This window comes from Anser anser, assembly GCF_964211835.1.
Source record: "Anser anser genome assembly, chromosome: 1".
Taxonomy (NCBI): Eukaryota; Metazoa; Chordata; class Aves; order Anseriformes; family Anatidae; genus Anser; species Anser anser.
This window is the reverse complement of record NC_139720.1, coordinates 142,750,989-142,778,603: the sequence shown is the minus strand read 5'-3', so window position 1 is coordinate 142,778,603 and position 27,615 is coordinate 142,750,989. Positions and strand designations below refer to the sequence as shown.

The 27,615-nt window shown below is 42.8% G+C and overlaps 1 protein-coding gene and 1 long non-coding RNA gene across 2 annotated transcripts in view; both read left to right on the top strand.

Moving 5' to 3' along the window:
* The first annotated feature begins 5,051 nt into the window (after window positions 1–5,051).
* On the top strand, window positions 5,052–13,859 carry LOC310892615. Its single transcript, XR_014578250.1, has 3 exons — window positions 5,052–5,836; window positions 9,647–9,759; window positions 11,503–13,859. It is a non-coding gene; the product is annotated as an uncharacterized lncRNA (long non-coding RNA).
* Window positions 13,860–18,956: 5,097 nt separating this feature from the next.
* Window positions 18,957–27,615, top strand: part of RFX8 (regulatory factor X8) — a 31,112-nt gene continuing 22,453 nt past the window's right edge. Inside the window, exons 1-4 of the mRNA XM_083820588.1 lie at window positions 18,957–19,478; window positions 22,339–22,462; window positions 25,143–25,204; window positions 26,693–26,779. Coding sequence (XP_083676714.1) covers window positions 18,997–19,478; window positions 22,339–22,462; window positions 25,143–25,204; window positions 26,693–26,779 — 755 coding nt within the window. The 5' untranslated portion in view covers window positions 18,957–18,996. The remainder of the gene's footprint in view (window positions 19,479–22,338; window positions 22,463–25,142; window positions 25,205–26,692; window positions 26,780–27,615) is intronic.

Genomic DNA, 27,615 nt, shown 5'->3' with positions numbered 1-27,615 from the left:
CAATTTGTCATTTCCGTTCTTATGTCAATTCTCAGGACATGTCCACTGTACACCAGAACTTATCTCCTTTATTGCCTCATGCATGGTGTAGTGATTTACAGTTAGAAAAGAAACATAAAACTCTTTTCATGGGGTGGACATAGCTCTATTTTGCACAGGCTTACAGACAGCATAAGATAGAAGAGAGTAAGGAATCCAAGCCCTTGCTCACAACAAACATGTTCAGAAGTTGAATGCACGGGATTAGCCTAGATACTCCCTACAATATTGCATCAACATCGTGTTTGCATAGTTACTCCCAGTCTCAGAACAAACAGTAAGGAAATAGTGAATCAGACCATGGAGATTTCCAGAAACCTGAGCAGACAGACTGACTGAGGAGCTTGTGCAACGAAGAGAAGTACTGTCACTTCTCCCCAGCCAAACTCATTCTGTAGTAATTTACTCACTGTTGCATGAAGCACCTGTAAATGTTTCAACATTAGGACGTTTATCACTCAGCTGGAGTCCTGAAGTCGAAAAAATATTCTGTCTGAATGCACAGCATGTTCAGGGAGGATTTTTGCTTCAAGACAATTCCATGCTTAACTGAAACCTGTTTTTTTCATTAACGAGCTGAGCCATGTCTGCATCCCTAATTCCCTGCACGTCAAACTCTGTTATCCTGATTTGGGTCTTCTACTAGAAATAAGGAGCTTTTCACTAGAGAAGGTCTTGGCCAAAGGTGCAGGTCTAGAACCAGCTACACTAAACACTGAAGAGTTTTCATGACTTTAACAAGTATTTTGAGGCAAATCAAAATTCTTTCAAATAATAATATGAAAAATAAAAAAGATTGGTAAAAATATTCAAAAGAAAAACATAAGTGCTTTTTATTACATTAAATTAATTACAATATCCCTGGTTTCATGACTTTTAATGGATTATTTTCAGATATGCTGCCCCAGGTTTTTATTACATATTTATTCTCTAATGGATCAAATGCAACAGATTCAACTGTTCACATCCTGCCAGCAGGGTTAAGGTCGGAGAGAGTAAAGGTAGCTGTAATCTGTACCTTTCAGATATGAAGCATTTCCTCTAAAATTAAAGAGAAAACAGAAAACAAACAAAAAGAACCCCTTTTATCTCTATTCTGAGATAAATTTATCTGTGAAGGTAACACACGTAATGAGAGAGGAAAAGATGCCAGGAGACAGGTGTGACCTAGCTTTCATTAGCTATACCTTTATCTAACTGGGTGGAGACACAAAAGAAACAAAATCTTTCCATTTAGCTGTGTCATTATGGGGTGAGGCACGCTGGCTTTGGTGCACTGAAACTCTGACAGCGGATACAGTCACACTCTCCCACTAGCCTCAGTTGCTACATCTCTTTCCCAGCTTCTCTCTCAATGTCCTCACTTTCCCCAGCTTTCCTCATCGCTGGAAAGTGGATTTGTGTCCGTAAAGGCACATTCCAGCGCGTTTATGGCACTGCAGTTTATCCCTAACATCTTTCCCCTCACCCTCATTGGTCATCTGACAGTCTGGGCAGTTTGAAGCAAGAGACAAAACTCAGCTCTCAGATGTGCACTCCACGGACTCCAGCAGAATTTGCACACGTGGTACCAAACGAGAATGTTCTCAAAGGAATTCGACCATACAGCTTATGCAACACGCACACAGCTCTGGCTGTGACAGAAGATGTGCACATCAAGAGTTTCAGGAGGAGGAATTTAGCTTTTAGCTTTTCACTTTCAAAGAGTGAATAAAAGATGCACAGTAAATAAAACTGTAAAATTTAATTTACTGTAACTTCCAATATAACACAATGGTTTATCTGTCAGTAATTAGAAGCCATTCTGCAAATACTTCAGGAACTTACCATGAATAACCTGTAGAAAGGTCAAAAAAGAAGCACGGAGGTACACAACTCACCCTTTGCCATCAGGGAAGTTTCAGTCCTGCCATCATGGAGCATGTTGCTTAGCACTCCACATGACATGGGAGTTAAATTCAATAGCTTGCAGATATCAGAAAGTTTACAGACATCAAATAAAATATTTCACAAATAAGCTATGGCTTGAACACTGTTCCAAAGTATTTAGGCAATACTTTGAAACGTATCTATTCAAAGAAAACTGGGAATTTTCAACATTTCACCAACTCAAATGGGCCAGCTTCATAAGAAATATTATTTTTATCTGTTTCTACCAAGAGAGTACAAAAATTCTAGCACTTAATATGTTTAGCAAAGCAATGCTGTGCCTGGAAGCAGCACAAAGGAAATAAGGGCTTGCTGCACTATCCGGGGATTAAAATTGGCAAACGTATTCCACTAGTTTGGTTTTCCAACAGTCACAGAGCACAAACAAGAGAGACACTTACTGTGCTGAGCCATCTCCCCCTGTAGATTGGGGTTTGTTCCTTACAGGGCACCTGGGGATGCAAGACCCCATGGGTGGGACACCCACCACTTCCCTGGGCAACCATGTCGGCACACATCTCCCCATCATGGTGCAGAGGAGGCTCTGCAGTCCAAAGAATCATTGAATGGTTTGGGTTGGAAGGGACTTTAAATATCATCTAGTTCCAACCCCCTGCCATGGGCAGGGACACCTCCCACGGACCAGGCTGCCCAAAGCCCCATCCAGCCTGGCCTTGAACACCTCCAGGGATGGGGCATCCACAGCTTCTCTGGACAGCCTGTGCCAGGGCTTCACAACCCTCATAGGGAAGAATTTCTTCATTGTACCCGATCTAAATCTACCATTTTTTAGTTTAAAGCCATTACCCCTTGTCCTATCCCTGCCCTCCCTCACAAAGAGTCCCTCCCCTTTCCTGTAGGCCCCCTTTAGGCCCTGGCAGGCCGCTGTAAGGTCTCCCTTGGGCCTTCTCTTCTCCAGGCTGAACAACCACAAATCCCTCAGCCTCTCTTCGCAGGAGAGGTGCTCCAGCCCTCTGATCATCATCTGGCCCTCCTCTGGACTTGCTCTAGGTCCATGGATAGGTCCATGTCCTTCTTGTGCTGGGGGCCCCTGAGCTGAACGCAGCACTCCAGGTGGGGTCTCATGAGAGCAGAGGGGGAGAATCACCTCCCTCGACCTGCTGTCCATGCTTCTTTTGATACAGGTGAGGGTACAACCTACCAGTGCAGACCTACCTCTGAAATAAACGTCTGACTTGATTAGTTCCAGTGGTTCCAGACAACTTAATGTGGCATGCAGCCAGGCTGAGCCAGCACCTCAAATATTTCTCATTCCTTCTTCCTGCAGCCCCGCTAGCACAACCAGTGCCTTGTAAATGCATGGTTTCTGAGATCTCAGAAGTCAGGTACACACAGCCCTGCATGAGATGTGGCCTGAGTCTAATCCCAAGATTAAAACTCTACAGCACGGTCTCATTTGCCCCTTTTTGAGATTCTTTCCCAGCAGCTGACAGGTAGGAATCACTACTAGCAACGGGATATGGGCAGCTGCAGTCAAAAACTCGCCCTCCGCTGGCACTGAGGAATGATTTTCAATAATCCAGAAAACATGCTGAATTTTCTATGCACAAATATTGGAGGCAGTAATGTGATTAGTGACAATGATGTATGAGGAAATATTTACCATGGGCTTCAGCCAGAAAAGTCTGTGAAAGAGCATACGTATTGTTAGCTAAGCTAAATTTCAACCTGGTGGGAGAAACACCTTAGGAATGGACACAAGCTAAAACAGAGTGGGCCTGGCCACAACGAGAGGTAAGGCCTCTTTCCTGAAGGATTTCTATCTCCTGTGGTGAAACAGGAAAATCTGGCCCCGAGCCACCACAGGGATGTGCGGGGAGCTGTGGCTTGGGGAGGAAGAAGAGCGATTTCAGCTCCTGAGCTTGCAGTCCTCGCCATGAGCCAGTCAGGTCTTATCGCCGTTTTTAGGCTCTCCTGGTCAGCTTTAAGCCAAATCTCTGTTAGTCCAGCCCAGGGCTAGTGTTTGGAGGTGGTGGTACAAGGGATGCTACACAGAGAAATCCTCAGGAAAAACCCAACTCTGAATTGCCTGCTGGTGGGAAACTGTTGAAACAAAACAGAAAAATCCCCGAATTTTCCAGCCCTCCTAGGTTCATCAGCCCACTGCCAGCTTCACTGGTCTTCTTCCCCCTTTGGAAGAACGCTGAAAGCCAGCTTCCACCTAGAGGGAGACAAGTGCTCCAGCTGAGCTGGCTCGCACACCAGGGTGGCATTTGGCTATTTCATCCCCTCTGGGCGCTCCCTCCCTGGGGCTTGGTGTCCTCCTTTCTCACCCATCTTTACCATGGTATCTGCTGAACCACAGGATTTTCTTCTCCCCCTGTCCCAAAAACGGCCTGGCGTGGCCCAAAGCTTCTTCCTTCCCCGCACTGCTCGTCCAGTGGCACGGGGGAAGCTGGAGCGTGGCAGGATAAGACCTGTTTGCAAGAGTTGCCCAAGGTGAGTGTGTTTTGCTTCCTTGTTGGCGGCGCCTTGACAAGGTCAGGTTGAAGCATCTGGCACTGTGTGACTAACTCAAGGCCGCCGCATGAGTCAGCAGCCGCGGTCCGACAGGATTCAGGAATGCTGATTGCCGGGTCTTGCCGTCACCACCAGATAATGCTTTCCCCATGGCTGCCCCAGCAAGGCTCTCATGGGTGAGCACAGCACGGAAATACCTCCCGCAATGAGGACGTCCCACCGCAGTTCTTGGCAAAGTGGAACTGCTGCAAATTTACGAGCCTCCGTTCAGATCTTCTCTAATTCCTCTTTTGAAACCCCATTACCTCCATCTGTGTTTCCTTTTGCATCAGTCAGCCATTTTTACTGGATGGGACGTTTTTTGTTTGTTTTGTTTCTCGCAAGCTCTGATAGAATTTCACCAACTGCATTTTGTAGGCTCCTTCATTACTGGCATCTTGTGTGCAAACAAATGCAGCCTGGATGAGGAAAAAATACAAATCAGCACAATTTTGTTTTTTCTCTAAGAAAGCAGAGAAATTCTGAAATCTACTTAAAGAAAAACAGTTTCATTGAAAAAAAATAAATTGAAAAAAAAAAAAGCAGTATTAACCAACAAAGATGGCAGTACTACACCAAAATAATTCAGAAACATTGCTCGGGGAAGTATTTTTCCAGACCCAAAACTGATTATTTTGCAGCTTGCACTTCGATTGCGTTCAATGACTGAGGGTCAGATTCAGCCTGATGCTGAAGAATGACCAAACTTAAACCTATCAGGGCTGCTGCAAGCCTCCGTGTCCCCTCCAGAGGTGACTAACTCCAATGGCAGTTCTCAGAACAGCAGACAATAATTTTGCCTTTATAAATCATATGGTATGGGCGGAAGCAGGCAGACATCTAGTAAATGAGCAACACCTACCTAAGACCATTCTCTGTCAGTAAGGCCAGCTGGGATGGAGCAGCTGTCTTTCTTCTCAGAAAGAGCAGTCAGGCACTGGGACGGGTTGCCCAGGGAGGTGGTGGGGTCACTGTCCCTGGGGGTGTTCAAGGAGAGGTTGGACGTGGTGCTTAGGGACATGGTTTAGTGGGTGACATTGGTGGTAGGGGGATGGCTGGACCAGGTGATCTTGGAGGGCTTTTCCAACAGCAGTGCTTCTATGGTTCATGCTGGGAAGGGATAGGGAACAGAGCATGTCACTCGAGAGATTGCTTGAAGGTTGAACGATTATTTTGCTCGGCCAAGTAGGTCCTCTCATCTCCCATCTGCTGTAAGTAAATGAGCGGCAGCCCTGTCCACGTGGAAAGCTCAAGTTATTTGGTACCAGTATTGTCCCAGTCAGGGCTCAGGTGGGCAGAGGTCAGCAGACGTTCAGCATCCAGCCGCCTCTCCGTGGACTAAAAGCAGGTAAGAGCCTGGCGTCGGCTGCGTTTGCTCACAGGTGGCAGCAACCTTTCTGACTTAGACCCCAGATACTCTGATCCATACTTGTAATGTTAAAGTATGGTAACAAAGCTTTTCTCACCTGCCCTCCTGCATTCAGTTATCACCAAAAGGCATGCCCAAAGGTAACCGCTTAAAATCTGAAGAAAACTGTTTGCTGCAGGAAGGAGAATAGGGGTGTTAAGACAGTTTTCATATGTACATAAATAAAATAAAATAAAATAAAATAAAATAAAATAAAATAAAATAAAATAAAATAAAATAAAATAAAATAAAATAGCTTGTACTTCTTGACAAAGGTTCCCTGAACCCTGGGTGTAGCTGAAGACACTATTCTGAGGACAAGGATTCCTCCATAATAGTAACTTTCATCAGCCAACTTGATATATATATATATATATGTATGTATGCGTGAGAATATATTTATGTGTGAGAGAGACAAACAGAACAAAACCAAACCTTTGCATTTCAAGAGCTCTGAAGGCTTGAGCAAACAAAATGGCACAACCAAGTGTCATTCCCTTCAAATAATCTTTGAACACTGCTCACCATGCAGAAAGATATACCTCATAATGTAAAAGATAAACCCAGATATAAAAGGCAGATAGGGACTTGCACTTGAGCAGAAATGGCTTTTCAAAGGGTAGCTCTGTAGCTCTGTCCACCGATTGTTGCAGTCTCAGCTGTACAACTTGTGCTTCATAACAAAATATAGTATTACATGACCAAGATGGATGTTATTTAGATCCCTCATATATCCCTTGAAAATTAGTCTTTTCCTGACAAAATTAACATTATCCCAACACCAAAGCTTTTTAGTAAAGCTTGGGCTCTGTTTACGAAGAAAGAATGGCAGGATGCATTGCCACACGTTGGGCTCAGATGCACCAGTCTCACACCATCGCCACTGGTTGGGGACAATCTCCTCCAGCACAGCAGGGGTTACCAGGCTTCTTCCCTGCTTCAGCTCAGCTTAGGAAAACAACAGAAGGCTAAAGAAACCAATTCATGAATAAATGCCCTAGTGGTAACAGACTGAAGGTCAAAATCTGAGCCTGGTCTATAGCTCTATTGTATTTGGATATCAAAGCAGATATCTGAAGTATGCATGAGTATGCATTCATTCATTAATAAGGGTTACTATAGTACATTTTGTCCTGATCCTTTTTTCCCCTCAGCTCAGTGCTCTCTCCAATGGAGAGGTCCCGAGGAAGGTTACGCTGATGCAGAAAGATCAAGTCGCGCCAAGACAATGATGATCAGGCTTGCAAAAGAGCTCAGTTTCCATGGAGGCTCCTACGTGAAGCAATCCAAATTTTGCAGAGACTTCATCCAGTAAGACTGGCTCAAATCTGTCTCTGAGAGCTGCCGAGTCCTACATACCAACAAAAGGACAAATGCAAGGGCCTGATTAAAAAAAACACAGCAAGTCCGTTCTGTTTCAGAGTATCAGAAGTTGGTGCAAACAGCGGGGATCAAAAGCCACAGTGACTTTGCAGTATGACTAGCAGCAGCTCTGGTGAGGCAAGCATTGAAGCTGGCCACGGCTTAGGCATTTTGGCCTTTCTGCTTCAGAGGCACATGAACCATCGCTTTTGGGGAAATGCACAAATAGGTTGTTCTTCTCTAAGCCTGTGCTTAGACCACACTGAGCTGGAAATGTAAATTCTCGCAAGCCTGCAAAATGCTTTTCATTGTCACACATAGAATTAACGGCAGTATTTGTGAGGACCAAACAGACAAAATATGAAGCTGTGTGTGCTATCTCTGCCCCTGAACAAAACTTCCCATGTCCTTATAATTCAGGCGTATCTGCTAGAGCTGACATCATGTCCTTTCCACTCGCACTGAACTGCAGGAAAGTCTTTCTGCTCTAGGAGTTCGAGCAGACTTTCCTGTTTTCAACCAAACCCAGATATTGCACCTAATAGACAACACCACCTCTCTATTTATCCAGATATTTTTAATTTATTAGGAGCAGTCACCCACGGTATTAGCTGTTTTATAATTAAAATGCACAGAAGAACAGGAATAACTGACAGAACACGAGCAACTACCTACCCAACAAAGACAGGGCAAAATACCGCATTTAATACTATTAAATGCTATAAATAAAAAAATACTAATAATGAAAAATTACTTCAGGATTAACCATGCATGGCTTCTTTCCCACCCTTTTATCAAAGGGCTAAGGTTTTCTAGCATGCACTAATAGCTAACAAATTGGGCTTGGGAGACCGAAAAAGCTTTGTCACACACAGGATCTTCCTTTCTTTCAAACTAGCAGACAGTGAACACTAACCCGTCTGTCATAAATGTGTTCGTCCATCCTTTATTTGAAGTTCTTCCTAATTCCTTTGATTTCTCCCCGAAGATGATAACCCACTCTTTAATTTAAGAGTCATCTCTTATTTCATTCATTTGCTGCATAAGAAAAAAATGAATGAATCAATAAAACCTCTGCAGAGTAATACTAAACAAAGTAACTCTTGATTAAATTTTGTTTTCAAAGTAGAATTTGGCCCAAAGAAATTTAGAATTTCAATAATAATTAATCACAAGACTAAAAAACAAACAAATGAAACAAAACAAAACAACAACAACAACAAACCATATTTTTATGTAGATCTAAGCATTAAATTGCTCACTTAAAATGAAATCCATAGATAGGCCTTCATTTTTTTACCTGTTAAAATATGGTGTTACTCAGACCATCGTTGGCACACATTTAACCCAGTGAAGGAGCTGACGTACAAGGCAGAACACTACGAAGTTTTGCCAATGGCTGCTGGTATGGTTTACCTTGATGTTTCAGTGCCTTGATTGGGCAGGACAGCCCGTTCGTGGGAGTTTCTTGGCAGCACTGGAAGCTCCTGGACATTTCCAGCCAAGCTTCAGCAATCTTCAGGAAAGGAAGCTTCACCTTCCAAGATGGAATGGGGAAGAGGAAAAAGAAATGGCAAGGACCCATTCAAACCATTGGCAAGGATCCATTCCATCCATGTGGTTCCATTCAAGGCTCCAAATCCCCATCCACCCGATGGTTGAGGGTTTCAGAGGTGGGAGATTACTTCAGAAAAAGTGGGGTTGAGATCCCCCTTCACCATGACCTCCAATTAAAATTAAAATGAAAGAACCCATCAGAGTGAGCCAAGGGTCAGGGGAGAAAATGTTGTGAACATTCACTTGTCCAGAGCAGCTGAGGCACACCTGCAAGGGACATTGTGGTCCCTTAGCTGTTCAGCTGCTGGGGTGCACCACTCCTGCCTGTCTTCTGCCTGCTCGTCCTCCCCACACAGAGAGGAAGAAAATAAGGGGATGCTGATACATCTCCCCAGATCTTGTTCCAGTGCGGAGTCAGATTACAGCTGGAGATCCTTCCCACATAACATAGATAAATATGAACTGCATGGAAAACAGCATCTAGGGCTTAGGTATGCAACAGGTGTTGCATAGACAAGTAATACTGAAGTGAGATCTACTGTACGTATTATTTATTTATCATTTTCACTTGGTCTATTTTCATTTTTACACCGACTGTGGCCATAATTGTAATGGTAACCCCCCATTAAGATGCAACCACTAAAAAGAAGATGCTCTGCAATTTCTAAAGTCTGTTAAGAAGTGACCATGCTTAGATCAGTAAAGTATTTACCATGAGACTCACTGCAGTTCATGAAGAAGTTTCTTAACTACTTGTATCCTTAAATGCACTACTGCATATAAATGGAGTGGATGATAAAATAATTCCAGCATCTTAAATCTGTTCTGCAGCTAAGAAATATGATAATTAGAAGAAGAAAAGATGCCTACTGCAGAAGCATAAAAAAGTGTGCCATAAGATTAGCTGAAGCCATTCGTATATATCACCTGACTGTGACCACAAAGTAAGTCATGACGTTTTCTGAGTCACTCGTAGCTAAAATTGTGCATCTTCTCAAACAAAAGCTTTCTCCATTTCGAACAATACATTAGCATTTCTTTCAATTAAGAAAACAATTAAAGATTTGATGAAAAAATATTTTTATCTGTAGCCCCTGAGGCATCAAATGATGGAAAATACTTCTGATACTAATTTATTGTTGCATGGTTGAAAGGGGAATAATCCGTTTTCTACCTGTTTGGATTCAACACAGCAGTGAAAACACATTATAAATATTTGAAACTTTAAAGATATACTAAAATTGAACTTTTGAATTTTGGAAATATAGCATAGTTTGTGAAATTCAATTTGGAGGTTATGCTACCCAATAGTAGGAAACTAATGGATGAGGGCTTTTAGGTAACTGCCCAACTTACCATGAAATGCAGCAATGAACTTCACAGAGACATCATCATTTCATCTCAAAAGTTGTATAGGTGAGGTTTTTCAATGCATTTTCCATGGCCATCAATTACATTTCAGAATTATAAGATTTTATTGTACCATATTTCAAACCACTGAAATGGTGAGGCTTGTCCACAAGATCCTGGCCTCAGTACCCTAGAAGTGAAAAAATCTTAAAATGTTGACTAGATTTTCTTTTATATACAGCATGTTTGGAAAAATAAGCATCTTTTGTACAGCGCATTAGGATTCCTCATTGCCAATTTTAAAGTTGCTAAAATTGCCAAATATGTGAAGAGGCATGACTTGCCTTGCACTATATCCAAAAAGTTTGGTACCATGTTTCTAAATTTTCAAAGCTTAAGAAGTTTTAAGGTCAGAGAATCTCAGCAACACAGGATGGTTGGGGTTGGCAGGGCCCTCTGGAGGCCACCAGGCCCAAGCCCTGCCCCAGCAGGGCCACCCAGCGCAGGCTGCCCAGGCCCATCTCCAGGCGGCTTTGGAAGGCCTCCAAGGAGGGAGAATCCACGAATCAGGACTAAATGATTTTGTATGGATTGAATTCCTTTATTCATTAAAAAGTAAATTACAAGTGACTTGAGATAAAGTGTATTTCTGTAAAAACACACTTTGGCAAGACTAAAAAAATCGAATCTGTGGCATGCATTTGCTCTTCAATACTTATCTCCACATTTTTATTTCAGAAGATGTGAGTCAGTTATTTTCTCAAAAGAAAAAGTTGCAGGTTTGTTAAACAGTAAGCATTACTGTGGGTTTGAAACATGCTTCGAGACTGGAGCTATAGTGCCTGTATGAGGAATACAGGAGACTGAGAAATTCAGAGGAGTCATCTCACATTCCCCGAGAGGTTTTTTTATTAAGAGTAGTCTTAACTTCTATCTTCATTTTCACCTTTTTCTCATTTTCATGGCTGACTTTTTAAGAAGTCTGGTCTGAACTCAAAGGTGGCAGTAGAAAATATATTTTATTTTATAAACACATTTTGGCAAACTGAAGAAACTTGTTACGTGCTGTTTCTGTCAAGACAGAGCTTCAAATGAGAGTAAATTTCAACTTCTACTAGCAGATTATTTTATTTTAAAAGTGCATTAAAAATGTATTTAAAATATATATATATATAAATTTAAAAATCCAAGTATATATTGAAAATATTTGAAAAGATACTAAAGCACTGTGAATTGTCTGTTTGAGGGTGGTGGAGCACATATGAGAGAATAACATATGAGGTAGCTTCTCTTAAATGCTTTTAAAAATAATTTTGTGTCTGTTATTTTTTCCGTAGCTCTACCTTCTGTGCAGGAAGGAAGGGCACCCTACGTACCACCGACTGCAGATGCGAGACCGATGACTGTTCGTTAAGGTTGCCCAGATCCACATTTCAGATGTTAACGTTCAGCAGTGATGCTATTCAAAATAAAAGCGCAAAGACCATCTCCACAGCATGAAGCGCAAAAGCATTGTGCTCTCCAGGTGGACTCCTACTTAGTAACCAAGCAACCATATCCTGCATCTCTAGCTCACGCACACTGATCTCACCAGAGGATTTTCTTTGTCAAATTTTGCCTTGAATCATTTGAAGAGCTGCAGTTTATGTCTGAAATATGCTGGTTACGAAGTTGTGAATGAATTATTTCAGTGAATAAACAGGTCTGCAAATCATGTAATTTATTAATTTTGTAATACACTTTGAAATTTTCAGCTGGGAATGTATCTTCTGCAATAAATCAAGTAACTTTAATTTATAGCCTATACACTTTTTGATCTACATTGATACGGTTCTTTAAAGTAACAAGGAGAGTATTAATGTTAATTGTCCCATGGACTGTAATATTGCCAAACTGTGCTTTGCTTTATCTGCAAGGATCATAACATTTTATTTGAATAACTAATCAAGCCAAAGTCAACAGAAAATTTTGAAGTGCCTTTTAGTGACCGAACATTTGAATTAAATGTTTGCTTCTCATGAGTAAGTCACAAGGGAATTCTCACAAACAAGTATTACGCTTGTAAAGCTCAAATGATCACATATTCATAGAAAATAAATAGGAAAGTCTTACAACCACAGCTAAATAAAAAGTCCCTTTTGAATGCAAATGGACATTTAGGGTATGTATTCACTCAGCCCTAGTCCTTGCTCATGCACAACTCCACTAGTGCTAACCGGAGGGCCAGTCACATGTTACAAATGGCACACAGTTGAAATAAGAAGTTTGCAGTGGTTGAAATGTTTTATGTAAGCCATCTGAGGAATGCTTAGCAATAAGGAATGTATTTGTGAGTGTCAGGAACAGCTAGAGTATAGTTCAAGTTCAGGATCACAAATCAGGACTGTAAATCAGGGATGTCAACTGGCCCAGAGTCCCAACACATCTGTTCATTCTGCTAAGCCCCTCAGAGCTCCTTCATGTCAGTGCAGAACTGCAGAAAAAGCTGGAGAGTATAAACACTCAGGCTGGTCAAAGGGGGGTTTTGCACCAAATGTTTCACAAAGCTTGATTTTGTAATTTATTCCAATGGAAATATGTAGTATAAATTTATGTAAAAGGCCTTTTGTCATCCTAATCTGTACCAGCGTAACCTAATGAACTGTACTGGGAAAAGAAGTATACCCTCATCTACCAGAGCAATTCTCCCTGTCTTGTATTCAGCTTTATTTTTGCTGCTTATTTAGGATCTGAAACAATGCGTGGGGCCTCCCAATAGCTATATTTGTTCTAGCAGCATCAGATGGCCTATGAAAAAGATACTAATTCTCTTTATAAAGCTTGTTGGGGTTATATCTTTACAGTGCTCTGTAGCATTATAAAGGAGCGTTCTACTTATTTGTCTTATGATACTTGTTTGAGTGTAAAGGAGTGTTCTACTTACTTGAACAAAAGCCAGGCAGACAAATCACAAATGCTTAGGGCGATAAAGAAAGAGCCCGTGCAGCAGTCACAGAGGACTGGAACTCTCTAGGCTGCAAGGGATGTCTGGAGGAGCTAAATCCACCACCTCCTCAAAACAGGGTTCTGGTAGATCTGATCATGTCAGATCCTGGAGCTTTCAGGTTTCGTTATTCCTGCAGTGGTTAAGTGGTAATGCTTGCCAAGTCTCATACGGTATTTTCTGTCTCTCTAGAATGTACTGTGGGTCTTAGGTACAAGTATTAAATGAAAATGTCATAAATCATGCCATCTCCAGTTTTATTTTGTAGTCTTAAGGATGAAGCAAGATTTGTTAAAGAATAATAGGAATATAAGGCTTAAAAATCTGGAGAACAGTTATACAACTGTATGCAGTTCTAGCTGTAATCATATCACTTCTGACACTAAATGTGTAAAACATTTCTTTGATGTGCCACTTTGGTCTAAGAAATTCAAATGGTGGGAAGATGAAGCTACATCAGTCACGTAATACATGCTTTACATTCAAAGAACAATTGAGGCAGGATTTTTATTTGTTGTAATAAAAGTCATTCTCAGAGATTAACTGTTAACTTCATCGTCATTTAATTATGTCAAACTTACTATATTGAAGCTTTCAACAAACGCTTTCAAGAAAATTATTGCTCAATCTAGCTATTTAAATGAAATATTTTTATCTGTCATTTTTAATTTAATTTTCCCCACTGTTGTACAAAACAAACACACACACACAAAACCCTACCAAAGATGGTAATCCAAAATGATTCCTCCAGTATCAGAATGACACTAGAGCTTTCCAGCGTGCAATATTCCCAAATAACAGAAGCTATGTATGTTTCTTCAAAACAAAAAATGTGCCACATAAACAAAAATGAGTATTTACTGTGATGTTCAGATGCTTCAGATCAGAAGCCCACATGGTAAGTAAGCATTTTTACTCTAGTTTGTACAATTTACCCAACGTCCTTGTTATGAGTTTTTAGGTGGCTTCTAATTCAAGGGATATACTTGACTTTGGAGCGCCTCTCTTCACAGTAAAGTTGTGCGTTTACTCTGGTATGGGAGGGAGATATTTTCTCTCCTACCTTGAGCATGCCCCCGATCCCATTCCTTCCTCTGAAACTAATTGATCCTCTGTGTAAACATTTCTGGTGCACAAACACAGCCAAAGATCGCTTGCAGGTCATCTGAGAATCAGGCACAGAAGCTACTGTCAGAGCTGCTGGTACATCCACCAGCTTCTGAGATAGACCGAACTTCACTGAATGACTTAACGCTGCTTTTACTGTAAAGAAAAAAAAAAAAACATTTTGTTTCTGTTCAAATTATTGTAACATGCCAAACCAGCACAATAATTTAACGGCTTATATCACAGCCATCAAAATAGATTGTTAACAGAAAGTTAACTACAGATACATCCAAGATCTAGAGTACACATGACAAAAAATCACAAAAAGAATGAAGGAGGGAAGCACAATAAAATACTACTAGGCTTGGAGGAGCAAATGCTGCATCTTCTGCCAAGCAGAAATGAAGCAGTTGCTTTCGCCGGCAAGCATTACCTCAGCCACTTCTGGACAGACAGGCAGTTAGCTTTTATCCCTATCTCCATCTTCATGAGTCACTGTGTAAATGGTTTGGCTGCCCCGAGTGGATCTAGAAAGAGAGAAATATGAAGAATGGGTGTCAGGAGCACATGGTGGAAGCCAGAGCCCGTAGCTCCATGGACACCCTCGCAGAGGCACTGGGTGCACAGGTAGCATGGAGGACGACTGGAAGAGCCCTGGGAGTGGCATTCACACCAGAGCCTCACAGGATGAGGGGAAGAGAGATGCTCAGGTAGACCCTACTACCACTGGCGGTGGTACCAAAAGCAGCTAGGAGTCAGTGATGTCGAGGAATGTGGAGGCACCTGGAAGCGCTGTCACGGTACCCTGCTTCTTCACCCTACTCAGGAGGAGATCCGTAACCAACAGTGCAGGGCTGCCCTGGGCAACACCTAGGATCAAAGTTGTACCAACAGATTTAACTGTTTCAGCTACTGTGTGGAAGAGATTCCCTTCTGGTCTCCCCACCAGACACTCTAAAAACAGGTGAGTTGAGACTGTGTAAGGAGTGGAGAGACTGAGACGGTTGTCACCCATCTCAAGTCAGCAGACCCTAAGCCTTTCTGATGGCTTCACATCTTTTAAGAGATCTTAATCATATAATGATTGCATTATTTGAATCAGTTTGTTCTAGTCCTGACAAATCCCCATTTACATACTGTGCTGTGTTCCCAGCTCTGTCATTAATGTTTAATGCCTTAATTCAGCCATCAATCCCCACTCAGCAAAACAATTCAGCTAAGTACATATTTAAAGTTAAGCATATTCTTAAATGCTTTGCCGAAATGAAGCGGTCTTATGCACATGGTGACATGCTTTGCTGAACTGGGTTTTCATGCCCAAAGAGTTCCCTTGCTGTGGGCAGCTGGGAGAGAAGCCTTCTACTTCCTCCTTGCATTCGTGTTTTAAGTGGGTGGCTTGTGAAGGACACAGGATCTTCTGTAATGTCAAAGCGTAATATTCAAGGAGAAGGTGATTGCAATTCTGTTTTGGTTTTGCTGCTGCTTCGTGCCATGACACAACCAGACATAACCCTTTGTATTTTCTAAATGCTGTCTTGTTGATTTATTTTAAATTAAAGTTTGAAATGTAGCTACTGCTCCGAAGATCCCTGTTCACAGTAAACTGATAGGATTGAGCTAATACCAGATCACTGGGATTACTCAGATCTCAAAGGAAGGAAAAATCAGTAAGTCTTTACACAGATGCCATTTTGTCCCTGGTGGGTCACCTAATAGAGATACAAAACGAAAAAAAAAAAAAATAGTGATTGATTTCTCGAAGCACAATATTTACCTTTTCCCACCAAGACTCATACTCCAACACTGACTAAATTGTTTTAGGTTTTCATATCAAGAATTTAATAGTATATTGCTCCAGGGCCTTGATTTTGTGGGTGGTGTGGAGGAATTTGGTTTTGTTTTAATTTTCAACTTCAGTTGACAATTTCTTTCTAGAGATGAATGAATGAAATAAATCCCATAATGAACTTTTCAGCTGTAAGGGAACATACAATTCATTATAGTTACATATTTCCATTGCTGTTGGTAATGGTGGAAGCAATAGTGGATTTACTTTCTTTTATGACCATGTTTTATACATACTTTAGCTTAAGTGCTTAAAAATCTTATAAAGTGCTTTTTAAAAATATTTTAAGTATTTGAGAGATTTTAGCATTTTAGTGTTCCTTTACAAAACAGCTGTCTCCAACAACAGCTCTTCTATGTGCCATATATCTCTACAGCAAAGAATAACTGAAAAGGTATCCAAATCCCTTCCTGAATACGGGAGGCAAGGGAGGGGAGTAATCTGCGGAGGCAACTTTGTGCTAATGACACACATCACAACATTTTGGAGATTTCTGATTTACCTCAAGGTTTGATTCAAATATATCCTAGTTACAGGTGAAGGTCAGAGGAAAGGAGCTTCTTTAGCATGCCTTTTAATCAATCCAACCACGGTCTTAATTTTAGGTCAAAATTTTATTCAGTCAAAGTGCACATTCATTAATTTCTCTTTCATTTTACACAAGAAGGACATCCATGACAGCAATAAACAGCCGTGCAGCTTTCAGCTTATGCAAGAATAAAGGCTTGCCACAGTTTGACCTAGTGTACATCCACCCAGTCCTATCTGACTGGATTAAACTGAAGAAACAGATTTCAGGTTTTCAAACAAATTTTACTAGCAGCTTGGTATTCAAAATCAAGTTGTTTTTTTTTTTTTTTTCTCCTCTGAAAAGTATTAGATTTAATTGAAAGGTTAAAGAGACATTTTCTGAAAAACTGGAAATACTTCAATCAAATAATGATGGAGTGTAGAGATCTGAACAGGACATGTCCATTTATCTCGTTAATGTGATCTGGAAATTGGGCAGGGAAAAATCCGTGACCTACTTCTTTGTACATCTTAAGCCATGGGCAGTAATTGGACAATTTCTTTGTGCAGCATTTGCTTTGTCTCCTCAAAACTTAGTTCTGAGTAATAGATGTAGTCCAGGGATTTTATGATCTGTGTGGCTGCCCTTGCTTTCAGTCTGTCGCCATGGAAAGTTTCTGTTTATCATTTTTTGGGTTTAGATAAGCTGTAAATGTTTCAGCTGTTAAGGCATCTTGGGGCCTATGGAGCATCACAAATGCTGTGGAGTTTTGGGTGGGCGCAGAAAGTCAGTTGTTGGCTGCGGACCTTGAGAAACACGGCTGGGACTGAGGCAGAAATGCAACCAAGTCAGCTGTTGGCAGCTGGAGATGAGAGCATCTTCCTCAGGCACGTAGCCTGGAAGTCAGGGCAGCGTGGAGTGGCGCACCTGAATCAGCAGGGAGACATCTCGCAGCGGCAGCACTGCGCTCCCCAGCCACCAAAGTGCGCTGCAGATACAGACTCAACAACCAAGAAGTGAGCAAAGCTCCCACAATAGGTGATGGCGCGGGTTTGTTGATGACAGATTGTCCTGGCTGCAGCGTGCATACCCGTAGTGTGTGCAGGCAGAGCTTCCAAGGCTTTGGTTCGGGGCCTGATGAGCGAGCAGCATCTTCCCATGGGGTTCTCAGCACAGTGCAAGGCTTTACAGATTAAAACCAACATGTATAATACATGACATCTGTGTGCACTGCTCCTTCAATGCGAGCTACATAGAGGGACCAGAAAACCAGCAGCTTTCCACTGTAAATTTGCTTTTTCTGGTTCCCCGTCCCCCTCCACTTTTAATATAGCTGTCTACCAGTGTGTTTGCTTTGGTTGTCTTGTCATAACAAAGCAAGCAAACCTGTCTGTGTCATACCTAGGCTTCAGCAGCTAATTAACATGAGGCAGCCACGGGAGTTTCTGAGAAGCTAAACTCTGATGTAACACAACTCCATCCACTGAGGAAGCTTTTAGATGCTCCAGCCATACATAATTTATTTTTGTCAGCCACATGGTAGTAAAGCTCATTTTGCATAATGGATGCTTGCAATGGAAAAGTGCTTACAGGGTTTCAGTAGAGCAGACAGCCTTTTCATCTATCTATATCAAAGAGAAATTAAACAATGATGGGATCAGCCTTGTGTAAAACTCTGAAAATAATGTTTTAAATGCGTGCAAAACCTATTAAAGCAGTGCTTGTGTTATTCAAATGCGCTGCAGTGTAATTTTTCCTTTATACCTCTCTCCAGCATGCTTGTACCTCCTGGTTTACATACAATACATTTTCCTACCTGTAATTCCTATAAAATCCCTACATGGCCACGCACGACTCAGTGCCAGGACCGGCTGCTCGGTGGCAGCGTTTGCACCCAGGCTGGAGGTCACACCGAGCAACCCCAGCACAAACCTGGGTTTGCGTCCTGGTGTAACCTGGGTGTGGGAGTGAGGCCACGGCGAGCCCCTGCTCTAGAGAGATGATACCTGGTGCGCTGTTGTTGACTGTGGTAAGGTGGTGGGTATTGTTCTGTTGTTGGTGGGCACGTAAAACAAAAAGAGAGAGAGAAAAAGAGATAAATAAAAAGAGGAAACATAAGAAAAGGAAGGAAGGGAAGGGAAGGGAAGGGAAGGGAAGGGAAGGGAAGGGAAGGGAAGGGAAGGGAAGGGAAGGGAAGGGAAGGGAAGGGAAGGGAAGGGAAGGGAAGGGAAGGGAAGGGAAGGGAAGGGAAGGGAAGGGAAGGGAAGGGAAGGGAAGGGAAGGGAAGGGAAGGGAAGGGAAGGGAAGGGAAGGGAAGGGAAGGGAAGGGAAGGGAAGGGAAGGGAAGGGAAGGGAAGGGAAGGGAAGGGAAGGGAAGGGAAAAAATGAAAAAGGATATAAGGATAAAAGGAAAAAGAAAAAAGAAAAAATGTAAAAGAAAACAAAAGAGGAAAAAAAAAGACAAAAGACAAAAGAAAAGAGAAGAGAGGGGGAAAGGGAAAGGGAAAGGGAAAGGGAAAGGGAAAGGGAAAGGGAAAGGGAAAGGGAAAGGGAAAGGGAAAGGGAAAGGGAAAGGGAAAGGGAAAGGGAAAGGGCAGGGAAACACCCCCCGCACCCCGGGGTCCCGCCCCCCCCTCCCGGGACGATGCCTTTCTCCCCGCCCGCCCCCGGCGCCCCCCGCCCGGTACCGGGGCGCCGCCGCCCCGCGCTTGGAAGGCCCCCGCGGCGCGCGGCCACCGCCGGCCGGTACCGAACGGCCCGGCACGGCCCGGCACGGCTCTGCACGGCCCGGCACGGCCCGGCACGGCTCGGCCGGGATGTCCGAGGGCAGCCCCACCTCCCTCCTGCACCTCTCCATCACCCGCTGGTGCGTGCCCCCCGCCCGGGCCGTGGGGAGGGCAGCGATGGGGCCGGGGAGCGCTGGGACGGCGGGGGCCCGGCGATAACGCCCGCCGAGGTTTTGTAAGGCCAAAGGTGCCCCGACGGCAGGGAACTCGCCCTGAGAGCCTGTGTCCTGCCACGGTCCGCCTGGAGGTGGCTTGATGCGGGGGAATAGGGTCACTTGTCCCGGCCTTTCCGCCCGCGCCGCCCCTTGGCGTGAGCATCCTCGGCAGGGCGATGCGGAGCCACCGCTGTGCCCTGCGGTGTGATCCCTGGGGCGGGGGCAACGGCTGCACCCCGACACAGCGAGAGGCTTTCTGTAGAGGAGTAAGGTTGTCACCTTGGTTTTTCTCGAGTTTTGTGAAAAGTGCCATCAGCCGTGGGGCAGCGAAAGAGAAAAAAGGGGTTCCCGCCCTTCCTTCCCCACACACGGCTGAATCCAGGTAACGAACAGTATTGAAACCGTGTGTGAAGCAACGGCAACACCTGTAAGAGAACCTGAACTTGACAGCACCTCATCCTCAGCCTTTCTATCCCCCCTCGCTCAGCAAAATCTGAACATCAGGGTCATTCTGCCCATTCGCTGTGGTAGACGCACCCCTACAAGGGGCATCCCACAAGGGCGTGCCACAGCCACATTGCATAAAACTGAATCATAAATAACCCTTTAAAAGATAAGTTTTTTTTTTTTTTTAAATCAACCTGAATCACCTTTCCAGGTTTTGAAATTTAAAAATGTTTAGCCCTGTTTTGTCGTTGGTGCACTGAAAATAGCAGAACACGCTTTGCTGGAGAAGTGGTTTAACAGCTGACTTGCAACCCCATGCGATGGCCCAGCTACCAAAGCTGCACGTATAGCAGGTGGCAGACCCCAGAAAACCTGGAGAACTGAACACGTACTGATCCCCATGGAAAATGTGTATAGAAAGCAGTGGATAAATGGAGGAGGTTTTTCCCCCAGGTGTTTCTTTAACCCTCCATTGTCCTGCCTTACCACTCCCTTCCCTTTTGCTCTTGCTGATTTTCTTACCAGTTCTGTTTTGATGCGTGCCACAGACACCCAGGTTTTGAGAACCTTGGGGCTAGTGGGTAAGAAGACAAGCACAGAGCTCTTTTCTGTATACACTTTTTTTTTTCTGATATGCAGTGCCTTTGTATTATGTATTAACGCTAAGAATGTGTTTTATTTGTTGTTTGAAAAAGGCTCACAGTTTAATAGACGAAAAATTCATGAAACAAAGTTCCCCAATATTTTGTCAGTAAATGGTTAAGTGCTTAAGCAAACCTATTGGCAGAAATCAGTAACTGAAGCATGAGTTAATTTCTGCTGCACATCCAGTGACTCTTGCAGTGTTATATTAAGGATGAATTTGGACTTAGGTTTAATCTCCTCTGGGACTGCTCAATTATGAAGGGTTTTGAGATGGCTGTCCTAGACGAAACAAGTATTTCTGTCTGCTGGGAGGCAGCGCTCGGTCAGGACTCTTACCTGGAATAAGTTTCGTTCACCATTTGGCCCCATGGAGGGAAATGCCCCATTGGCGGGCTGCACGGTGATCATGTCCCTGCTCCCCGGCATCGAGAGGCCTCTGTTCTAGCAAGCCCGTTCACTGAAGGCCTCGTCCATTATCTACCACCCATAAAGCTAATAGAGAAAGACAAACACTGCGTAGCCTGAAAGCGGGCTGTTAATGCTGTGGGGAACACCAAATTAAAGCCTGAACTGCTTATCTCGCCGGGCGACTGGGAGAAGTCCATGCTCTGAGCCAACCCGATCGTCGGTAAAGACACAGTGAGCAACTGGCACTGCGCTGCACCAGCGTTCATCTGATAAAACAATTAAATATGCGTAAATTGTCAGCCATAACGGAAGTGGAGTCACGGTGAGAAAACACTGTTATACGATTGGCGTGTCGTGCTTTGAAAATTAATCCCCTCTCTGCTTCTCTGCTCCAGCTTTGCTTCTGTATTTGTACTGTGGGAAGCTATTATCGTCTGACATCGAAACCATTGCCACTATCTCGTAATTAAAGGTCTTTATTCTGGTGAAAGTAATAACTTAGTCTCAGAAGCAACTAAGTTCACATCTTCTTTATCTCACTCACGCAAATAGTTGCGTTGACTTGACTATGACCGCTCTGACAGGTAGGATGAGCAAGGGATTTCACCAAAGGGTAAGTGTTTAAACACAGAAAACAGTTTAGGCACTGTCGGTCCTAATACACAATAAATGTAAATTTAAAATCTGTTCTTTTGCTAAACTTGTGCTAGAATCAGTGAGGTTGTATGAGAAAAGAATTTGGTCCTTCATCATTTGTGCACTCTCTATCCCAAAACATCATCCTGGACATTTCAGAAGAAAAAAAAAGCTCGTATTATTGTCTTTGGTACAGCAGAGACCTTTGTAATTAGGAGATAAAAATTGTGTCCTATTAGAGAGATGTTAATGTCTTGCATATTGGTTTTAATGTTAGATTGGTACTACTACATTGTATTTCTTTATTAAAAACCATGAGATCCAGTTAATTTCTTAACAGAGTCTCACATGACTGCTCTTACATTTTTGGGGAAAAAAAAAACATTTAAAGTAGAACTTAAAAAGTTAAAAGCAAACTTAGAATATATACATCTGAGAAGATGTATCTTTTTTTTTTTTTTTCTTTTCCAGAATACAGATTAGCATAAATGTAGTAAGTAGTTCTTACTTTGAATTTATGCTCCTATAAAATAGGAGTAACTACTATGGAGTTCACTCTAAACCTGATTAGCTATTAAAATTTCACTTTAAAAATTCTGTTTTCTAATTCTGACATAAACTGATTATTTTTTGTTTGTTTGTTTTAAAGGATAGCTGACAATTTCTATTTGTGTGAAGGATGCACTGTACCCCGTTGGCTACTATATGAAATGTATATAGAAAACTGCAGCCCAGATGCCAAGGATCAAGTAAATTCAGCCACCTTTGGAAAGGTACAGAGTAGACAGGATATATGAGATAAGAAGCTGAGATACCCAAACAGAAAATTGGATAAGTTTGTATCAAATATACTCATTGTGTACCAAGAAAGATTAAATAATAGAGAAGGGTGCAGATGTACTGTATTTTGCTGTAATAGGATAATTCAGCCTAAGAGCTTGGAAAAGGTTGTATTTGAAAGCTTCTATATGGTCCTTCATACCTCTTTGGTTTATTTGGAGAATTGCATCATTCTTTTATTTTCTGTGGCAGTTGCACAGAGATTTGTGTTGAGCTAGGAATTACAGCTATGCTTGTGTCTTTGCTAATATATTTCTGGTAAGCTCTCCCAATATATTCTAGAAGGCTTTACCAGAGTAAACTGTGCAAGGTTAATAAACTAGTCCTGAGGAGCTGATTCTTCTGTCCTTAAAAGATCCCTTTGTTTGTTATGCTTTAGTTTTTAATTATACTTAGGGAGATTTTGCTCCAAACACACACACAAAGGTCTTTACAGAATCATCCAAGCAAACCAAATGCAGATGCAAAACCCAATCTCCTTTAAACAGTTATACTCTCCTAATAAGTGGAAACTGATATAACCCACGGGGCAATCACCACTTAGAAACCCCAATTGCAGCAAACACTTACAGCTATTCAACTTTATTTAGCCAATTAAGGAAAACAGAATGGATTGTAATTGTTTGCTGCTCACAATTTTTGTTCAGAGTTTGTTATTTTTACTGCTAATATTCTCCCATTAGTGCCCATAGTAAGAGCTACCAAGCATTGTTTTAGAAGAGAATGAAAATAATACAAGTAAAGGAGGTAGCAATCAATTTTGGAATCAGCTGAAATCAATTTTGTGTGTGTGAATAACCTCATTTTAGGAATCATTTATCTCAATTCAGTTGAATATACATATATATATATATTATTTTTTTTTCTACTGGGTAAAAGTTAAGTCACTCTTACTTAAGATTTGAGTGGATGATCCAGCATGATTGACTTAGCACAGCTTAATGGATCACCACCCATCAGCCAAACCCATGGTAGAATCTGTCCGTTTTGGTGGAGATGTTTGCCATGCAACCCATCACCATCTCTTAGTAGTCAATGGAGAGAAATAAATAGTTACATATGATTCCTCTCACCCTAAATGAGTCAGCCCAGGTGAATTGCACCTTGGAACTGCCTGTTTTTTTTCATTGACTATGGAGTCTGCAGTGACGAGCTTACACATCTCTACCTTGTAGCCCAACAGATGAGACAAATCCCATCCTGTCTGTGCACTTTCAGGTGCGCCAGCATGATTGACTTACCACCAGTAAGCTAAGCCTTCTTGTGGTTTAGGCTAATGCACTTTTCAGTTGGGACAGGCAAGGGTGAAGCATGAGTCTGGTCACGCAGAAGGGCTTAGCTGATGAGCCATAGCTGCCATAGGTTGGTGCTCACAACTGTTTGCTCTCAGCCTTGGCCTACCCAACTCCTTGCAGTGCAAGTGAACAAGCTGGGGGGCAGCTCCCCAATGTCTTGAAATGGTGTGTCGTGCTATAGCGAGATGTAGGGCCGTGCAGCGAGAGACTGAGGAGGGCAGGAACTGCAGCTACGCGGGTTTCAGCCGAAGGTGCACGTGTAACCAGTTACCAGAGGCTAGCTAGTGGGCTGAGCTATTAATAATTCACCAACCTGTAGTAACCTGACCACACTACGTGACTGTGAGGATCTGAGCAATCGAGCCCCGCGTGAATCAAACTGTGGTCATTTAAGACAGCATTAGTTCAATCTGCCTGATCACTCTGCCCAAATATATCCGTGTCTGCAGAAGAGCACTGCTAACACTGAAGCTGCAGGTGGGTGTCTGTTGGGGAAATCTGTCCTTGAGTGGGCCTCCAGGCCAACAGTGTGCTTTGCAAAAAGCCCAAACGTTGTGCTGCTGAGTGGAGGCTCCTCTTGCTCAACACCAGCATTGCACACTCTTCCCCCTGTATAGGGGATGTTAGCTCCAGCCACCCCTGGCTACACTCTGTCTTCACAGGATAGCTCATGCAGAATAATCATGGTGAAGTGGGTTATTGCCCTGACAGTATCTTATTATTCTGTAGGGCTTAACCTTGGCAGATGCTATGTGACCTCAGCTCACATTTACCACGGGGGTGGTCAAAAGGTCGCTCTGCAGCTTGGTGGTGCAGCCTCTCAAAACCAGATAAGTCAGACCCCAGCCTGCAAATGCTCCTTGCACGAGTGAGTGGGCTGCGTGAGTAAACCCTGCTGGGATGAGCAAGGTTCGCAGGGCTGGCCAAGGACTGGAGAGTCACGGCACTTTCACAGGCCCCCAGCCAGACGTGCTCTTGCAGATCGAGTTCCCCCGGTTGCTGCACCCACCCGCCTGTGGGTGGTCTCCCAGTGTGTGCACTGGGTGTGCTTCAGTGCGAGCGAGGCAAAACAAGCTAGTCTAAAAAAAAAATTCCTACCCGAGGGAGGTAATCCCTTAAATTACTTAGATTTCGATCCGCAAAAGCCTGATTGAGTTCAGTTCAGCAGTTACCGTTTGAGAGGTATGTAAGGACAGGTATTAGCCTGCAAGTAATGGAAAGCAAAAGAAATGATTAAGGAGAAAAAAATGTAGTAGATACACTTTTGTGCTTTAGAATGATTTTGCCAAGTAACTGTAATTTTCTCTTTGCTTTTTAGCTTATTCGGTTAGTTTTCCCGGGTCTGGGGACAAGAAGGCTGGGCACAAGAGGCAGTGCCAGGTATTGGTTTAGCTTCCTTTTTTTAAAAAATGTTATGTGTAACTGTTCTAATATATATTTTTAATGGCTGAATTTTCAGCTCCAGCACTAATACAGCAGCTGAATATTTGATTTCAAGGCCATCCCAAATTGCAAAAACAGATCCAGAGAGATTCATGATGTCACCACATATATTAAGATAGAGTTAATTCCACAAAATCCACCACATCAGAGCAGCTCCACTAGCATATGAATTCCAGATCAGACTAGCTCTTAAAAAATCGGTGCTCAGAGTTGTCCTTGCTTTAACAGCTGGGCTTGTGTGAGGCAGCTGCTGGACCTCACAGCCTTCCTCAATGCCCCTGGGACACGGTGTCCGGGATGCTTGGGGCTGGGAGATGTGGAGCAGGCAGCAGAGTGGTGTATGTGCTTGCAGGCACAGAGTGCTCACCTTTGCACGTATCTGTGCTGTGATCCAGTGGGTACTGGTGGTCAAAAGAACTGCTGTACACAGTTTAAAACCAAATAAATCAGATCAGCCCAGATCTGATCTCCTCCTCCATCTCCCTTCCCTATCTTCCTCTAGAGCACAGGCAGGAGGACTGAGATCGATACACTTCCATCGATTCACTGTCCAAATATATAATCACACTCTGAACATCCAGACTGGAAAAGGCGATGTTTTAAGGGCACTGAGAAGCAGTAATTTCACAAGCCTTTGGAGTAGCTGTAACGCACTGGCTTTGCGAGTGACATGCCCTTACTTGATCTGTGATTTTTCTCCACTAGTCTGGGCTTGCTATCAGCTCGATCCGGTGAGACCCAGCGTTTTGGGAGTGCCTCGCCACAGATGCTCCCGGGCTTCGCCTGGTGCGCGGTGGCCCTGGGCCTCCCACCGGCAGAAGGTCACCATCTGGTGGCTGCTGGGGGCCAGACACCTCCCTGGCCACCCTGCACCGGGCGGTGATGCTGTCTGAAAAGGTTCCTGCAGAACCCACTGGTGGTACCTGGCTCCCACTGCTCACCAGGATGGGCATAAAGCCATAGCAGGTCTTGGAGATTTCTTGCTTTTAGGTTCCACCAATGGGCCACCCAGTCCCTAAGCTGGTGTAAACCGCTGCGATGCAGCTGCACGCAAGCCTTCGGCCTCAGGTGGGACATCAAAACTATCAGCTGAGACTCTGGACCCCAGCTTCTCTAATTGGCCCATGCAAACCTGTTGCATCATGTGTGCTGGCTTATGGTTGTTCATTTAAAAGAAGGTTAAAAAAAAAAAAAAAGTTAAAAAGAGCTTTTAAAGTCATTCTAGAAACGTTTGTGCAAACATCTTGCATCAGGGAAATAAATTTTCAACAGAATTTTAAAAATGCAGAATTTAAAAAATAAATGTACCTTTTAAACTTGCTCTTTTCTTGCTTAAATGTGCTTTCAGTGGAGGAATATGAATTCTTTGCTGACTATCTTGAAAATCACACGTTTGTCAGTTCATCAGTTTTTTTTATCTTCTAGGTATCATTATGATGGAATAGCTATCAAGAAGAACTCTTCCTTTTATGCACGGTATTGCTTTCTTCTGTCTGAAAAAAAATATCTCAGGTTTGTTTTCTTAATGTTTTAATCATAAAATATCACCTGACAGTCTATATATCGTCTGCATTTAGAACTCTGTAAACCATCTGCTGAACATTGTCAACAGTATTATTATTTTTTCTTTCTCTTATACACACTATAGAAGTGCTGTTCCAGTAAGTAATGTCCCTTCTAAGGAAAATCCATCTTGAAAACGTGTCCTGCCTTATTGGATTTCCTCAAATTGGGTATTTTAGACATGTAGGTCTTAAAAGCAGGAACACTTGACAAAACTAAAGGAGCATTATACATAGAGACTCTAAATGGGAGCTCAAATAAATGTACTGACAATTGCTTCTTGACATTGTAGCAACCTCCTTGGTAAACAGTAGGGTGAAGAGATAGTGTATTAAGGTATAAATGACTGCACTATTTTGAAGAGCCCTACATGCAATCATGTTATCTGGATTTTGCTACTTGAAAAAATGAGGCGTATTACTTTGAAAATACTTCCCTCGTTTTGTTTTAAAATTTCAGATTTTAAAATCACCTCTTGTAAGGGAACAGCAATGAGAAAATGTATAAGGCAGGAGTGGAAATTGGTTGCAAAAATGGAAAATCTAGAAATAATTGATGAATGTAGGATACTGAGGCAAGCTAACTGTAGACTTGATCACATCCCAGTTGTAGGCAGGGCGAGGAAGGTCATGGTCGAGATAAACAAGCTACAGACTTGCATTTCTGCTGGAGAGAAAATAAAAAGAGGAGATGTGTGTATGAATGGATTCTGTACTTCGATTTCCATTCTTTTAAATGGGGTTGTAGTAGCCGTGCATAGCATGAGTGTTCTAGGGATACAAGAG